This window comes from Camarhynchus parvulus, chromosome 1A (assembly GCF_901933205.1).
Source record: "Camarhynchus parvulus chromosome 1A, STF_HiC, whole genome shotgun sequence".
NCBI lineage: Eukaryota > Metazoa > Chordata > Aves > Passeriformes > Thraupidae > Camarhynchus > Camarhynchus parvulus.
This window is the reverse complement of record NC_044586.1, coordinates 14996070-15013978: the sequence shown is the minus strand read 5'-3', so window position 1 is coordinate 15013978 and position 17909 is coordinate 14996070. Positions and strand designations below refer to the sequence as shown.

The following is a 17909-nucleotide window of genomic DNA, read 5'->3' as shown; positions in this document are numbered from 1 at the left end:
AACAATTATGTTTCATCCAAATGTCTGTATTTCTGAAGGTTTCCATGTAAGGTTTTTTGGAAATCCTTTTGGCTGAATACCATTTGCTAATTACATCATAAATATATTATAACCATCATAGAAATTGGAAGGTGTGAAGGTTGTAGCCTTTAAAGTTTGCAAGATGCATGGTGAACACTGGTTACCTTTAAATAATGGTTAAAATAAGTTACCTTTAAATAAAGGATGAAATAGCAAGTCTGGATCTTAAACTGTAAACCCTCAAAAAAAGTGGATGTAGAATTCTGTCTTCTGTATGGGCAGTAAGATATGCAAATTGACACCAAAATCTCCCAACACCTTGAAAGTCCCATTTCCTTTTTAATTATGGTTTCTCTTGACCACTTTTATTTCCTTTCCTTGAGGAAAAATATAGTGATGGGCAATTTTTGCATAAAGAAATTGCAGCATGGCTTAGCAACAATGTGTAATGCTCTTTAAGTTTTAATATTTTACTTTCAGGTTGATTAATCACACAAAGAAGCTAATGGAGAAAGAAGAAAAGCTCTGCATTAAAATCCTTCAAACTTTACGAGAAATGCTTGACAAGAAAACCAACTTTGCAGAAGAGGTACTGCTTCCACTTTAGTATTAAATGTAGAACTAACAGCATGGTATTAATAACAGAATCTGACATGGTTTCAGTCTTGTGCATGTTTTAGAGATAACCTGCTGTCTTAGGAACAGTGTGGTAAGGTAGCAAGTTGGTTTGGAACAAAAGAAACTCTCTGCCTTACATAGTTCTGTGTGAGGGACTTGGTAAGAGTCAAGGCAAGCAAGATGAAATGAATTAGCAGTGGCAAGTATTACTATGTGTAATTATTATATATTGGATATTCTCTATTTCTGGAGATTAGTCTTAATTTGTGACACCCGACTTTACCATAAAATCAATGGAAATAAAGGGATTTTTAATTGCAATTGTACAGTTTTTCCCTGCTGCCTGTGGTGCCAGACTTTTGTACTCCACATGCTTTTTAATGCTCCCAAATGTGTGAAAGGAAATCTGCAATGTTTAAGCAGAGCTGCCAGTTTTGGGAAGAAGTGACATAGTCTGTACTCTGTGAGTGTCTAATTATTTCTTGCATTCCTCTCTCCCCTCATTGCCCAGTTTTCTCTTGCAAAACCAAGTCTTTCAAATGCCTCTTTCATTTTGCCTGTTCCTTTGGCTATCAGTAGGCAGATTCAGATGTAGATGTCAGCTGTCCCTGTTCTTTCTGAGCCTGATCCCAGTGCCTTTTGTGTTATTTCCTCTTATCCCTATTTCTGGGTATTCCCCAAACCCTTTCAGCATTTTTCACTCTTAAATATGAGTCATGGAGTTATCATCTAATTTCTCAGTGCTGACATCAAACCTGCCCTGTGCAAAAATAACCAGTGTAAGCAGAGGAAACCAACCCCATCTTCACCTCCTCCTCACAGAAAACTGTGGTTAGGCTTGGGCAGACAAATTCTTTTTTAATGTCATAAAGAAAATTTCACAGGGGAATTTTTTTGATTATGATTATTATTAAAATAATGAATGATAATATTATAATGATTATTAGTCAATCATTAAAATGATTATGATTCTTTATTATTATTCATATTTATTCTAATAACATTCTGGGTGCATAACACCACTGCATCACATGGGAAAAATAATTTGCTTTTGTAACTGACCTTTGCCAAACCTCTCTAAAAGAATTACACAGACCCACCACAAGTTAACCTCATCTCAGGACTACAGGGGAGGAAAAAAGGCACGACTTTTAATGTAGGACTTGAAACAAGCAAGAAGATTTGCTTGTTTTAGTTGCTCCTTGTACCCTGCTTTGGCTGCTGATAAAGGGAGACAGAATTAAGGGAGGGAATTCCCATCAGAGGGAATGTGCTCCCTAGGTCTTTAAGGGCTCTGCTTTTCAGGAGTGGGTAAAGGAGGTGTATTCCCAAATCCCTCATGTGACCTCCACCATCTTGGGGGTGCATGGTGGGTGGAAAAGCTTTTTCTGAACAGAATTTCTCCCCCGTGCTTCCTCTGGAGTCCCATTGGTTTTACACTGAGGAATGTGATGAATCAGTGCAAACAAATATGTGAATAAACAAGCTTGGATATGCTTTGCAAGTGCTCCTCTGGCTTGCTATTCTTATGAGTCATTGTTCAATGCCATGGACTTCAGAACAGTAAAAATAGCACAATGAATGGCCTCATGTGCGTGTTTCCCATCTTTTTTTGGGCTGTGATCTCACTGCCTGCAAAGTTATTCAACTATGGCATGCAGATATTTAAAAAAAATAAAAATAGTAGTAAATACATAATGGTCATAACCAGAACGAAGTTACAGGGGGACGTGGGACATTTTGACAGGAAGCCTGAGTTTGCTAATCACCCATCAAATTGTATCTTCTGTGATAAACCTGACAGAAATAGTCAACCTCCAGCAGACTTTCCTACAGTGAGAAAGAAGGATGAAATAATGAAATAAAATTTCCTCCTCTCTCTTTGCATTAATTCCCACCACTGAGCACCTTCTACTGTCTTTGTCCTTCATTTGACCACTGGAAGGTAGCCTATGTCATTTGCTGAAGGGACAGGAGGCAAAATAGGAGTAGGGGCTTATTTCACTGATTTTATACCTATTCCTGCATACATTATGTCAATTCTATTGTTGCACTTCCCCTTGGTGGTGAGTTTCAGGTCTCTGGTGCTCTCCTGGCTCCATATCCCTGGATTTCCTTGCAGTCAGCCTCTGAGGCAGCACTCACTTGTGCCTTGTCTTAGCACCACGGCATCTAATCGTGCTGGGAATCAAAGTTTAATTTCAGAAGTTTGATTTAAGGTATATAAATGAGACATAAAACCTCCTGGCCATTGATTGGCTTTCATAAGTAATTGTGGGTGATTATTGCAATCTCCTGGGAGTTCTGCATTGAGTCCTAGCCCTGTTTGTATTGATTAGGTCACCAACTGGAGTGAAACCTGATCTACAGCCCCTCTCTTCCAGAACAGCATTAAAACACTTGGGGAAAGCAGGGTGTGGGGAGCTCACATTGCTTCTGTTCAGAGATAGCTACTGCAGTATGTAAATGTGTTTATCTAAAACTTGTTTCGGACTGACTATTTGAGAAGAAAAGCAGAAGGGACAGAAAGGACTGTGCTTGCACTAGATGTGCCCCGTCTATATTTGGGTTTAGAATCACTGGCAGTTTTTATATGCATTTTGCAAAACCAGAAGGATCTTGGACTGGGATTTTTGAATTTATTTGGGCATATCTTTTTATGTTTCACCGTAGTGCTTGATATCAGTTTAATTTCTGAGTGAATGTTGCCTCTAGACCTATTTATACAGTTTGAATCTGAGTAACATTTCCAAAAGCACCTGAGACATGTAGACTGATGTGTACTCACTTTGCAAATGATTGGAGCAGTTTAAAAGCTTAGCATTACCTTGCTGCCCAGCTTAAAGTGCCTGTCCATACAACAGAGCTGCTGGGCCAAGATGGGTAGTCCAGCATCTTCAGAGAGGGTTCAGAAGGTAAATTAAACCCTCCCCAGTGAATGGGATGAAGTTGTTGAACTCTTGATCTAATGGTGCTCATATGGACTTCTTGCCTGACTCCAGCTGCTGGCATGGCAATGCCTTGGGTAGGGACAACCTGCTGATCTCCCAGCTGTTCATAAATCAGGTCAGCACCTCTGGGGGAAAAATATCCTCTCTGTTACCATGTGTATATGACATCTGATCAGATGTGCTAATGGATGGGAGGGTGTTACAGAATGTGGCAGAATCCAGGCCTGTGTGCCCCTCCCTAAGGCAGCTCCTTTGAGAACACTACTGTAAATGAATGGAACCCTTCAGGAAGGGGTGCCTGTGCTGCAGAGCTCACACTTTATACTTCTTCTTCCTCTTGTAGGTGTTGAACTTCAGTATAAATAATTGAAAACTGCATTTTAAAGTGTCAGTAGAACAAAGACTCTGTAAGCTGCTTAGTTGTCAGAAATAAGTAGTTGTGCTTTTTGCCTTTTTTGGAAAAACTCATGAAAAATGTTGGGTTTTCTCTTAGACATTTGTACTAGTTCATGATTTAAAATCATAGAAGTAGCTCTGTGGCCTTTTGTTTTGCAGGGTTAATGTTTCTGCATTCAACTTTAGATATGAAATGTGAGCTGTCCTCTCCCCTTTGTTTGCAGGAACACCGCCAAATATACATGTGAAAGAAATGGTACAGCTTTGGTGGAAATAAAAATTCCTGTATTTTATTCCTGTAAGATGTGGTCCCAGATATGGCCACTGCTGGCTCTTGGTCATTTTGTGCCAGAAGAACTGAATCTTTTCATGTGAAGCTGTTGACAAAACTCCAGTGAGTTTATCAAAAGCAGTCATGCCAGTTTATTATTGTATTGATCTACCAGGCAAGCTGAAGCCAGTGGGAGCTGCAGCTCTTTTTCTGCTGGGGTAAATGACCCCAGTGGGTTTTAGAAGCCAGGAGATTTTGGGAGCCACTACAGTGTCCCAGCATTGCAGCTCATTGAATCATAGACATTCTCAACTTAAACTGCATTCTATTCTATAGCCTCATCTTTTCAAGATGATTTGACTTATTTGCATTTGCAAATTAGGCAGCCCTCAGATAAACAGCATTTGTAGGTGAAAAAAAAAAAAAGAGGAGGAAAAAGAGAATAATTCTGAAAATGTGTTGCTTGCTGAATGTATCATACCTCAAAAGAATGCTTCTTTTAAATGGGAGAGTTGGATCCAAATTCCTTTATTTGTGTTACTACTCACATTTTGGGTTAGTGGCACTGCAGGCATTTTGAAGAATTACATTTAATTTTTCCCTGTTTCTGCTGTCAGTTTTATTTGTGGTGATGTATAAAAATACCTGTGCACTGGCCTGTTTTTCCCTGTTGTCAACAGGGAAAACTCAGTGTGCCTGCAAGGTGAGAGGGGGTCAGAAACACCACAGGAGAACATGCATGCTCAGTACTGTTTGTACTAATTTTTTAAAAAATCACTTATCTATTTTAGCTGGTAAAGGACACTTTTGCAGGGTCCTGCATTAAAAACTCAGTCCTTAGGAAACCAGCCCACAGGGAGGGACTGGAGGTGCAGGGAGGAAGAATATTTGGTTATCTCCAGCAGTGCCAGCCTGGTTGTGGACCAGCACTTCTGGTATGGGCAAGAAACTGCTGTTGTGACTTTGTCATGGGAGTTAAATGATGAGTGAAAACTCAAACACAATGGGACAAACCCCTCGGTCTTGGAGATGCTTTGTGTGAAGGTGGTGATCAGCTGCAGAACCAAAGCCTCCAGGAATTCATTGCAGCACAGGATTCAAGCTTTGCTGTTGCCCTGAATCATCTGAGCCAGTAATTGCAGTGGCAGGAGTACCAGAGCTTTCAGATATGCAAGACTAAACACTGGACGTGGTCAGAACCTGAAAGTGTGGTAATTTCTCATTAGACCCACGCACTGACATTTTACAAAAGAGAAAATCTACAGGAAAACAAATGAGCACAGTTTCACTTTTCCCCCCTCTAGGCTTCAAGCTGGGATAATTAAGCAGAGGGACACCAGGAGGCATGTGATGGTGATGGTGTTGTTTGTTCTAGCCAGGTGTTGTCAGCCACAGTGCTCAGAGCCTCAGGCCATCACTGTTGTGTTGTTATTGCTGCACATTTCTGGGGCTGTGACAGGCAGCATCAACCAGAACATTCTGAATTAGCGTCTCTCATCTTTGGGGTACCCCTTTTCCCTCCTGTGATGTGCATTGTTCTGGACTGAAAGGACAATGCTGCTGGACAGCCCCCAGATATTCCGCTGGATTTTTGATCATGTCCGTTTGTTGCCGATAGAAAAACCTGGGAGAACTGGGTATATGAAATTTGTGACTTATTTTTAAAGGTTTGGTTTTTTTTTCCTGAAAGTAACAGGCCCTAGAGATTTGCTCCAGCTTTGGACTGTCACCTGCTTGTGTCACCCTCAGAAGCCTGTTGAGAGCCACTGTGCTTGGGCCAGTTGTGAGGCACCTACAGGGATCTGTGCCAGGGGTGGTTTCAGGCAGAATGCATTGCCCTTGTTGAGCTGGACAAGAACTTGAAACTCAAAGTCGTGTATCAAGGACAGGTAATTCAGGAGACAGCCCTCCTGACACCCTACAAAGTGCAGGTCTTGATCTAGTGAAAGGCAGGAGCAGTTTAATCTGCTGCAGGGGCAGTGAGCACAGGCCTAACTACATTGCAGTCATGACTTTGCCCTCTCTTTAATATGCATAACTGTTAACTCACCATGATGCAAATAAAGGATCTCCAGAGACCTAAAGATGCTTCTGTCTCAGGTGATAGTTCCGTGAGCAGTGGTGCTCACTACTCTCTGGTACTTACTCTTTTTTGTTTCAAAACCTTGGTTATTTTTCCTTTGTTTGTTTGTTCTTCATCACAAACAAATCTAATGGCAGGATGCCCAGGGTGTAAAAACACATGGTTAACACATTTCATCCAAAAGATTGTAGTCTCTCAGCAGCTCATATTTATCAAATTTTAAGATTACAGTATGTTGTTATCCAGTTTTCTTTCAGAAATATTAAGCCCCAAATCCTGATTGATAAATTATTTTGGAACTTATATCATCTGCCCTTCTCACACACATCATCTCTCCTCTAAAGGAGCATCTGATGCTGTAAAATATTTTTTGTAGCTACTGATTTAAACAGCAGCAACCAAACCAATAAAACTGGAGTAGCTTGTTCCTTAATCTGAACTTCAAATGACCAATTTCTGCTCTGGAATTTGCCCTTTACACAGTGTATGGGACACAGGGGGTTTGTCCTTCTTATTTCACATTAACACCTTCCTATGGATGTGATCTTAAAGAGCAAACCAGCATGAAAATCTTAACTGCCTGCAAACTGTTTGACATCATTCTCTATTGATATTGCCATTCATTAAAAACAAATAAAAACGAGTGTAAGACAAGAGATCTGTTTAATAAATGAAACTGTTAGAGCTCTGAGGATGATTCATCTCACCTTACTCAGGTACAATATTCATGGAACTGATCAGGATCCTTTTTGTAAACAACAGCAACTGATTTTCTAGTTGTTTTGAATACAGGTGAAATGAATTTCACTAAAGACTTCAGTACATCTGGAAGTTAAATTCCATGCTCACTATAGCTTTTTGAATCAAATTCTACATCATGAAGATAGCAGGATCAAAGTTTTCTCCCTGATTTGTTTTATTTCTTTCTTTTGAATTATGAATAAAGCAGATTTTTAGGGATTTAGTGGAAGGTTCTAGCAGATCTTAGAATGGCAAGGACTAGGTAAATAACCAAAGATATGTTGTAAGTTAATATGTAAAATGACTCAACACTTTTATCATGTGGTTCATGTCTCCAGGTGTGTGGAGTTTTGTGTGAGCATAGATTCATAAATATAAATATTAATTTTAGGTTATTTATTCCTATTCCTCTCTCTTTTACCTCCGTGGTGGAGTTATATTAGAAGATAAATATTCGAATGTTAACTTGGTGTCTTAGCATATTGTTTTGGTTTTAATGGAGTAGATGGTCTTGTTTATAATGATATGTGTTAATGCTCTCAGAGTTACTTAACAGGAATAAAAACATAATTCCCATGGCCAACCTAATTTTAGTGATTGGTGGTTGCTCAGAGTGCCTGGTTGACATCCCAAGGAGCCTTTGTGCTTATTTGCAGAGCAGGAGCAACTGACATGGGTGCAGCAGGAGCAGCTACACTGAGGTGGGAAGGGAGCACAGAGGAACATGTGAGAGAAACATCAGCAGGCACCCTGATGTTCGGGATGGTTGCAAGGTTTTTTGGGAGTTAGGAGAATAAAACTGCATAAACCTTTTTCCTGACTATGATTCTGGAAGATGTTTCTCCCCACACGCTTCCCACTCCCTTCTCAGAATTAATTCCTCTGTGAAAAAGCCACATTTATGAGCAGTTTCAGTAGCACTGCCAGGTAATGGTTATAATTCTCGCTGGGAAGCACAGAGAGTGCTGCAGTATCGCAGAGACCACAGTGTGGCAACTGTGGACTTCTCAGAAACATCTCCTGTCTGTGGGAGCAGGGCTGCTGCTGCTGCTGCTGCTGCACGGCTCAATTCCCACAGCAGGCAAATGTCTGCAGTAGTCCTGGAGGGGGCAAGAGAAAATGTCTCCTTTGGTTTTGAATTTCCTTGGAAGGGGAAAAGGGTTTTTTTTTTGTTTTCTGGGTGGTTTGGGGTTTTTTGCTTTTGGTTTTTTTTTTTTTTTCTTTGTTTTTGGGTTTTTTGGTTTTGGTTTATTTTGGTTTTTTGGGGGATTTTTTTTGGTTGTTGTTTTTTTCCCTGTTGTTGTTGATGTTGTTGTCTATCACAAATTTGCTGCTGCTTTATTTAATATGTTTGAGCAACAATCCTGTTTGTACTTTGCAGTCGCACCAGAGATAGCAGTGAGCAGAATTCAATGCCTTGTATTAAGGATGGCCAATGAATATTTATGATAGACCTAGGGAGCCAGTAATAAAAATGAAATCGGCATGATGCCACTAGATCCAAATCTTTGATCTCTGTTTTAAGAGAAAAAACAATAAAGCAGGGGATAATGGACTCATTATAATGGAATGGTTAGTTATGGTTACTTAGGGCAGCGTGAATAGGTGGCATTACATAAACTGCTCTAGTCCAAGATTTACGATCCAGAAATGTGTTTCAGGCACTGAGTTTCTACAGAAAACATCAGTTTATGATATTGTTCTGGTTTGGTTGGTCCAAGCACAAAGAATTAATGATACATCCCTTTCAGATCCAGGATGGGGCATGGTCTTGCCTTACCAGGGACAGCAAAAGCACTAAGAACCAGCAAGGCCCTTCTCCTCGACCTCCTTCTGTGCTTCTGCTCCTCATCCATCACCCTGTGAGCAGGCAGAGGGAGGGCTGGGCATTGCACAGGGGTGGAAATTAGATTCCACTCCCTGCCCAGGCTGTCTTACCAGATAGCAGATGTGAGGGGACACTTGGGGTCGCCAGGAGAGAGGGGACAGCTGCCGGTTTGGCATCCCCAGGAGCACGCAGGGGTGGTGGCTGGAGACGTGTGCCACAACTGTGTGCACCCACCTCCACCAGGAGCAGGGAGAATCTCCTGCAGAGTGCTGAGACAGCTCCTGGGAAGCCTAATGAAGGAGCTGCTATTTGACAGGGATGGGGAGCAGGAGCAAGTGAGCTATTTTTCTTTTTAATGGTTGCAATTACTTGCTTAACACCCCTGCCACACCAAGCAAGACACAGAGGAGGGCTGATTCCAGGCTGTGGATGAAAGCTGATCCCAAGGTCTCTGTCTAGCCAGGCAGGAGGAGGAAATGGAAACTCACTGTTTTCTGATTCGTTTCAAACTGATGTAATTTCTAAGGGACTTCATCACTAATGACATCTGGCAAGGGATTAGTCTGTAATGTGGCCCATCTCCCCCTTTTCAAGAAAAAGAAAATATATGCTATATTGAACTTTGGAAAACAGCTATTAAGCAACCACAGTAACTGCTTCTGATAGGATTTTTTTTTTTTTTGGTCTGATGAGGATTTTACCCAGCATGTTTGGCCTTGGAGGAGTGCCTGGATGGTATTGCCAGCTGGAATTGTCAGAGCTGCTTTGTCTTCTGTCCCAGGAAAACAGAAGCCTGGCAGGCAGTCACTCTCGCTCTTATTTCATATCCCTGCTTAGTCAGAGTTGCCAGCCCCAAGCACTGAAAACCCTGAGTCAGGCCACAAACAAATCACGAGATTTGGCTTGAAAATCATGAGATTTTTTAATTACAAATAGTTTATTTGGGATTTCTCTGAGTCTTTGGAGTGTCTGTTCTTCCAATTCTACTGTACAAATCCCAGAGCTTGAAGTATGCTTTGCTGAATTATACATGTGTTTATTTACTGAAATAAAAGCCAGGTTCATTTATGGTTACCTGACCTCTGCAGTTTGTGGGGAAAAGAGCAGAATACTCAGAGCTCACATTAGGGGATGCTTTCTACTGCCAGGGGTGCCAGCAAGAGGCAGTGCTGGCCCTCAGCTGGGGCACAGGGAAATGTGCTCATCAGGGTGGGACTGGTGTTGGTAACTCCAGGTACAGAGCTGTCACTGGGGGTTGGGAACAGGGCCTTGTCACTCTGAAAATTCCTTTTGGCAGACTTGTCCAAAACATTTTGTCCCCAGTTACTGAGCAGTTACACCAGCAAAGTCTCCTTATATTCCTTTTTCCTTCAAGCTTTTTACCCTTCCCCCTGACTTATTTTTTACTACTTTTCTCCTCCTTCTTGCAAAAACTTGATTTTTTTGACTCCTTAGCTGTCTACAGTAGCATTTGTGTCCTATTAACCCTCCATCCAGTAGGGCTGGATACCAGTCTGCCTGTCTCTGCTGCAAAAGAAATTTAGATAACCTTAACTCTCAGGTCTTTCAGTTTTAAGACTCCTTACTGCTTCCAGAGGAACAACAAGCTTCCCTTGAACCAGGTGTTTTCTCAGCTGTGACCAGTTAGAGGTTCCCAGCTCTAAGGTTCCTCCCAGGCTGCTCTACTGGGCGCAGTTCAGCATTTTAAGAAACCAAACTCTTCTAAATATACAAATATTTGACTGTGGCTCTCTAAAAATGAAAACCTTTGCATTTAAACAAATGCTGGAAGCCCTGCACATGGTTGGGAAATTCTGCTTTTGCAGTTTTTTCGAAGGGGCTAAAAAATGTTCCTGGAGAACAGACTGTGCAGCCTGAGTATTCTTAATTTTGCAAGGAGACCCACATTAGGTTGCTTTTGTGAGGCAGAGGATGTTAACAGTGGTAATTCACTGCTAGCAATAAAGGGTGGGCTGGTCAGTAAATTCACCCAGGATGGCACAGAGAATTGTTCTGGTTATATGTCACAGTCTTTATTAAATTTGCCCTGGTTGTTGCTTGCACTTTGGTGTAGTCATGATAATTCTCACAATAAAATCAACCATGAGGGCTTAGAAAGGGCTGTTTGAAAAATGGAAGCTGAACCATTTCTTCTTTTCCTTCATAGTTAAGTATTCTTACAGCAAATAACATCATGCCTGGGAAAACCTCAGATTTTATTGTTTGAGTTTGGATTTTTGTTCTGTGTGGGGAAATGTTTTCATGAAGAAAAAAAACCCAAACCACCCAAACCGTCAGTCAGAGCAGCAAGTTTAGGAGATTACTTGGGGTTGGGGTGTGCTTAGACAGAAATGAGTAATTTGTACTGCAGAAATCTGGGCAAAGTGGTACCTATTTGTGCCTGTGCAGGGCATCAGGTGAGAGCAGTGCTGGCTGTGTGTGGGCACAGGGCTGGGAGGTGGCAGCTGAGCTGGCTCCTCCTGGAGTCCCACCTGATGCTCAGCCAGGCTGCTGAGAAGGGTTTGCTGTCCCCAGTGTGGTCTGCAGGGAGCCACTTGACTTAGATGAAGCTGTTTATATAAAGATATTATTTCCATATATGCAATACTGAAAGAGCTTGCTTTAACTCAGTAGCAAATTCTAGCACACTGGGTACTCTAAATGCAGGTTTTTACTTCCCTTTTTAAAGGAAAAAAAAAAAGTAAAAAACCCCCAAGAAGTCAACTATTTGATACATGCTTTAATTCATCATGTATTTTACCTATTTTTAAACTATAAACAATTTGAAACTAAAGAAACAATTCCTTTGTCTCTTTAAACTATCTCTTTCCTATTTTTGCACATGCTTTTTTCCTTTATTTTTTCCCCTGATTTTTAGATGAAGAAAGACTTTATTTGGGAGCAGGAAAAGAAATGTTGCTGGAATAATGTTTTCTTTTGATCTGCCCCACAGTTTATGGCTTCTGTGTTTTAAGTTCAGTACTTTGATCACTATCTGCCTGTTTTGCTGCTAAGCCCTATGCAGTGTGATGTTACTGTTGAGCCAGCTGGGGCTCTGCCCCCTGCAAGAGCCAGGAGGTAGTAAAATCAGAGTAAATTAAAAGAGTTTTCTCAAGCGTCTTCTGCACGATTCTCAACTCTTCATTGCACAGCTGAAAAGTGGCTGCTTTCTTGCCCCTGCCACTGCCGTGCCCGTCCAGCTCCATCTTCCAGCAGGGGCCTCCAGAGCCACGGGAGGTGGCAAAGCAGCACCAGGCAGCTGCAGCCCTGCACAAAGGGGCTCTTTCACACACGTTCCTGCTAGGAGAGCACATGTGCAGCTAAAACAAGTTCCACTGCCCATCTGACTTGAGCAACAGCCACCCTGGGGAAGCTGTCTTTTTTTTTGTTTTTCCTGAGATTGGTCAACAGATATATTGCCCTAATGCTTGTTTCTGAGTCGGTGAGCGCTGTGCTTAGGCCCAGAGCTTTGGTAATTCTAGATTATTTTGTGGTGAGGAGGGTTGCTGAAGGACAAGGGAAGGGAACTGAGGTTCCCCCGCCAGGCTACTCGGGCACAGCTCTGCCTCTTGCCCTGAGCTTGCTGCACAGGGAGGTGCCACCACCCTGGGCACGTGTCAGTGCAGCACAGGGTACTTTGTAAGTAGCACAAGCTCACTCCCGTTTTGGGCTCCTCTCCAGGGGACTGAGTGACTCACCTTGAGAGAAGGTCTCTCTGAAAGTGGAAGCAGGACTTTGTGTATGACAGTGCAGAACCTCGCAGGTTGGCAGGGCGCCCGTCTTCTCCTCCTAAATCAAGGAATGTGCTCCTGGGCTTTGTGAATGAAAGATTTGTTGGGGGGAAAAATTGGATGAAGTCTTAAAAAAATTAATTTATTAAGCTCGGCTTACTGTGTAAACTCTTGTTATGAAGTTGGCTTCTATTGGAAAAAACCATGCTTTTAGAAATTTGCTGCAATGTTGGCACACACGAAAGGAGCTGCTTCTTGAGTTGTACAGACTCCAGAGACTCTTCCTGCTGTGTTGGCCAACTTGATTTGCAGGGCCTGTTCTCCTGAAGGTAGATTTCTGGGTCAAGGTGGCTCCAAAAATCTGCAACCCAAGGGGGTGATCCAACAAAAGACAAAGCTTCTATGGAGCACCCTCCCTTACCAACCTGCCTGTGGCACACAGGCACTGCTGCCCAGGGTGGCTAGGATGGCTACCAGCTTCTGAGGCAGCCAGATGGATGCTGGTTAGGAGATCTGGGACACGTGTCGACCTCACACTCCTGTGATCCATGGCTGTCATACGTGTGGAAATGTTTATATCCATCACACCGTGGGGATGCAAACCTGCAGACGGTGACACGGGGAGGGACCCCCTTGCCTGGAGGGCATGTGGCTTTGGTACGGGGAAGAGCACGTTTTATCCCCAGCAGCCACTACATATCCATTCTCAAATACCACCTGCCTTGTTAGCAGAAAATCCCTCCGGATGACACTGGAGGCATTTCAAAGCCCACCTGGACGCGTTCCTTTGTCACCAAGGCGGGGGGGGTTGGACTGGACGAGTTCCAGAGGTCCCTTCCAGCCCTAACAATCCTGGGATTGTGTGAGTGATCAGCCTGGTGGTGACAGGAGAGGCCGGTGCCCAGCCCTCCGCCCAGGTGCCAGGAGGCTGATGCGGGTGAGAGCCGCGGCAGCAGGAGGGGGCAGAGCGATGCCCCAGCGGTGCCCGGGGGTGCCCCAGCGGGGCAGGCGCTGTGCTGGGGCATGCGGGCGAGAGCAAGGCGCCGACTCCCACCTTTCTTTCCAAGCGGCCCCCGCGCTGTAATCGCCTTTGCCCGGGCAGCGATTTAATGAGCTGTTTGTGCATGTGACCGCGGCGCATGTGAGCGGGGCCGCCGGGGGAGGCGCGGGCGCTGTTATGTAATGGGCGCAGTGTCCGCTCCGTGCGGCGGCCCCGAGCCCGCGGGGAGCGCGGGAATGGCTCCCGAGCCGCCTGCGGGGCTGCACTGGCACGGAGCGCGCGTCCCCGGAGCCGCCAGCCGCGCCTTATGTAACGCGGCGGGGGACGAACGGAGCCCCCGCTCCTTCCCCTCGGCCACAAGAGCACGGAACGCGGTTTTATTTATTAACCTGCTCCTCTCCCGCTTTGCCACCACCTGGAGAAAGGGTTCCGCAGGCAGCAGAGGTGCCTCCCCGGTTTGGGGTATGCGGGATTTGGCAGAGGATGCTGGAGTGCAGGCACTGAGGTTTGGGTGTGCAGGTGGCCTGCGAGGAGTTCCCATAAATTATTTTGTGTGTGACTCCCCGGTGGCATTGCACGGGGGTGCCTGTGTGAAGCTGCAGATGTTCTTGCCATCAACCCCTCACCTTTTATCTAGTTTTCTGAAGAAAAAAAAAACAACTCCAAAATAACAAGGTCCTGTGCCAAAGCAAGCAAACAAACAAACAAACAAAAAAAACCAAACAAAAAACCGCCAACAAAAAACAACACGAAATGTGGAGCATTTCTGGGGCAGCTTTAAATTTCAGTAACAATTTTTATTGATAGCCAGCTGAGGAGCAAATTGACGTAACAGATCTGACAGATAGAAAAGTGCTTCCCCCATCCCCACCCTGCAGCATTCACCCTTTCTCCAAAGTACCATTTGAAATCCCATCCTTCCTCCTCCGATGGAAGCTAATGTTCATTGTCTTGCCCTTGAAAAGAACAATAGTGCTGCCCAGGAGCTGTGAAGAGACCAAACCCTCTGAAATGTTGAGCTGTATTAAATCTCCCCTACTTTCTAGGGGCCGGAATATACTGCTTACAGGCAGTCTGATTGCATGGCAGTCAAAACATTTTCCTCTTAAACATTTCCCCTGCCACCACTACAGTAAGAAAATAGCTGTTTATAAAGCTGTGCTTGCAACAAACTCCAGTGCTGTTTCATAAGATCAGGTGTACTGGTTGTGCATCTGGGGAATATTCAACAAATAATACCACTTTATATGATACAGATTCCATTATCTTGTATTTATTGTATTTCCAAGAGGAAGTTATTGTTGGAGTTGTTTTTGTATTAATAAGCATCACAAAAGGATGTTTTGTTTCGGTGGGTATAAGGTTTTTGTCTTCCCTTCTGTTGCTTTTCCTCTATTCTTTCACTTCACCTCTCTATATACAGCAGACTCAAGTTTAAATAGACATTGTTATGTATAGTTACATAACTCTGTCTTGCAAGTGCTGAAAAATGATCCCTGGCTTTATCTTCTATTTTTTAAAATTAACAGGTTTTGTGTATAATCTAGCACAGTCAAAAGATAGAGGGAGGCATGCTGCTACTACATAAGGATAGTTTCCCATAAATCAGAACAAAAATAATAGGAATTATACCCCAACAAATATCATATGCTGTGCTTTTGCTAGCCAGTGAGTCTTAAAACCAAAGAGTATAAATGTGTTTGCTAACGAGTGGATACTGAGTTGATTTAATGAGTTGGTGATGCAGTTGGTGACTGCTCATTATCATCAGAGAATTTAACTTGCTGCAGCAACTAAGAAAATAAATGAGTACAGCTCAGACTGGACTGTGTTGTGAGCAAAATGAGAACTTCTCCTCTCTGCAGCTTTAGCAGTCTTTGGTTTTTCCTGCTTCGTATCAGTCATGCTGAGCTGTGCTTCAGGTTCTTTAACCATCCATTGCTGATCTTTCCAAGGATGGCTATGGAAGTGGTGCCAGACTCTGCCTCTCATGAGCAGAGGGAGTGCCCAGATAGGTAAACAGAGGTCTTGACAGCTGGAGATTAACAACAAGCCTTCTCTCAGAATAAAGGGCCATTCTTCTCCCAAGGGGTGGAGAGGGAATATTAGGACTCTGGTTATCATCTAACAGACATTACAGGAGATAAAGGAGCTCCAAAGGTGTGGAAAGCTCTGACTACAGCTTGAGCAGGTCAGGTTGTTTATGAACAAAAGCATGCCAGGAGTCCTGCTGGACTCTGCCAGTGCTGAAAGTGTTTGGTTGAATGGAATCACCTTATTCAGGTACTATTTATGGGAAGAAAACAGCAAAACTCTTCCCATTCTGTAGCCTACATTTTATGGGGCTTCATTCCTTAAATACCAATGTGCCCTCAGAGCTGTGGGTTATTAGATACTGCAGCACAGCACATAAATAATGACATTTGTTTTATTTTGGAGTTGTTAGGAAATCGGTGTCCCTGTAGGGTATAAATACAGTAGAAGAGGGTTTGTGTGTTTGTGCTTCAAGACAAAAGTTCTTTATTCTTAAAATATACAGTTGCAGAGAAAACTGTATATTTAAAAAAAACTGATTATTTTTTCCCTCCTTCGTGCAGAGTTTTAGAATCTGGTTCTGATTGCTTGGGCTTTGCTGTTATTGCCTGGTTTTTGCATGGTGCTGAAACTCAGAGATGTATGCAGTGAAACTTTAAAACTGTGTTGAGTTTTGGAAATGTTCACCTGTTTAAAAAAAAAGAAAGAAAGAAAGCCAGCCTACAGAGAGTTTTAAAAATAGCCCAAGTCCTCCTGGAATTCAATTACAGATGCCTACCAGCTGCTTCCCCTGCCCAGGACCTGCATTTCTAGTTTCTCTGTTCCTCTGGATGTTCCTTGCAGGGGAACAGCCCGTGTGACATGACTGATGAACAGAGAGATTGGAGAGAGAGGTGCTGGGGTATGGCCCCCTGCCATCCTTGCATCCCACCTGCTGCTTGGGCTGTCCTTTCATAGTCACGATTGGAGCTGTGCGATTGTTGTACAATGTGGATGCCGGCTGTGCGGCCACTGCTGCGACTGGCACTTTATTCTCATGCTATGTGCAATGACTTTTTCAAAAGCTTTTTATTTAGCCCCTGTAGCACTGTGTCTTACAAAAAAAAAAAACATTATAAGAATCCTGTCTTCTTGGATCTGTATTCTGTCTGAGTTCACAGGCACACATTATGTCCCCCATTTGCTAAAACACCGAAGTGCAGACCCTGAGCTAAACTGCAGGCTTCATTTCCCCTGGAAATATATGCAGATTGTAATAGATTTGCCCATAAGTGCCCATGCTGGATTCTCCCATAATATGGACCTTGCCCTTAAGGAATTGTTTCCCAACTTGCGGTGTAGGATCAAAATAAAAAATAATAATAATAAAAAAAGGCAAAACACAAAAACTCTGCTCACTTATTAAATTACATGGACTGTCTTTTGTTGAGTATCATCTTTTTTTTGGTCTGGTTGCAGATGATTCAGCTGTCCAGTTGCAGGAGAACATTTTCCAGCAACGTAGTTTGGATGTAATCCTCTTTCTGGTATTGTCCTGTTTTCCCCCCATAGGCTTTCTGTGTGTGCCCATCTGTGTGTGGCAGTGACAGGAGCTTTCCACCCAGTCTGGCTGTCTGCAGGATCTCACTGGTTCTGTGCTGCCTTGCTCTCTTGGGTATGGTTTGACTCTTTGATTGGGAAGAATATGGTTTGAGGGTTTGTGGCAGAAATTCATTTACTAATTCATAGGGGAGGGAAGTGGGGGAGGAGAGGAGAGGAGAGGGAAGGGAAATAATTCTTTGGTACAGAACAACAATCCTCCAAGGACATAGTTACAGTATTTCTTGTTAAAGTACAACGTGTTTGTTTTCAAATCCTGTTGAAAATGCAGTGATTCTGTGGCTTAGGCTGTTGCCTGCTTAGCGCACAGCTATGCTGCAGATACAGCTGTTCTGAGCTGAGCAGTCCCTGCTTGATGTCTGGTCCCGCTGATTTCACGAGACAATTCTTATTCACAGGTCTTCACATAATATGACATGGCTGCCTGAGAGCTGGAGACATGAATGCCTTGTTTGATTTGAGATTTCTCACTGATTTTTAATTTTGGTGCAGAGATCCCAGCAGAACTGATTTTAATTAAGAACCTGATCTATAGCTCTTAGATGTAATGATGGGATGTACCTGCTTACAGTGTGCAGTGCTGCCCTGCCTTGGGGATCTCTAGGCTAGCTCCAAATTAACCCATTTAATAAATTA

General features: G+C 43.2%; 1 protein-coding gene across 5 annotated transcripts in view; it reads left to right on the top strand.

The window, feature by feature from the left end:
- ITPR2 (inositol 1,4,5-trisphosphate receptor type 2) overlaps window positions 1-17909 on the top strand; it is a 241879-nt gene that overhangs the window by 129532 nt on the left and 94438 nt on the right. For all 5 annotated transcript variants that reach the window (XM_030959744.1, XM_030959743.1, XM_030959741.1 and 2 more), the window contains one exon: window positions 502-610. In XM_030959744.1, coding sequence (XP_030815604.1) covers window positions 502-610 — 109 coding nt within the window. The remainder of the gene's footprint in view (window positions 1-501; window positions 611-17909) is intronic.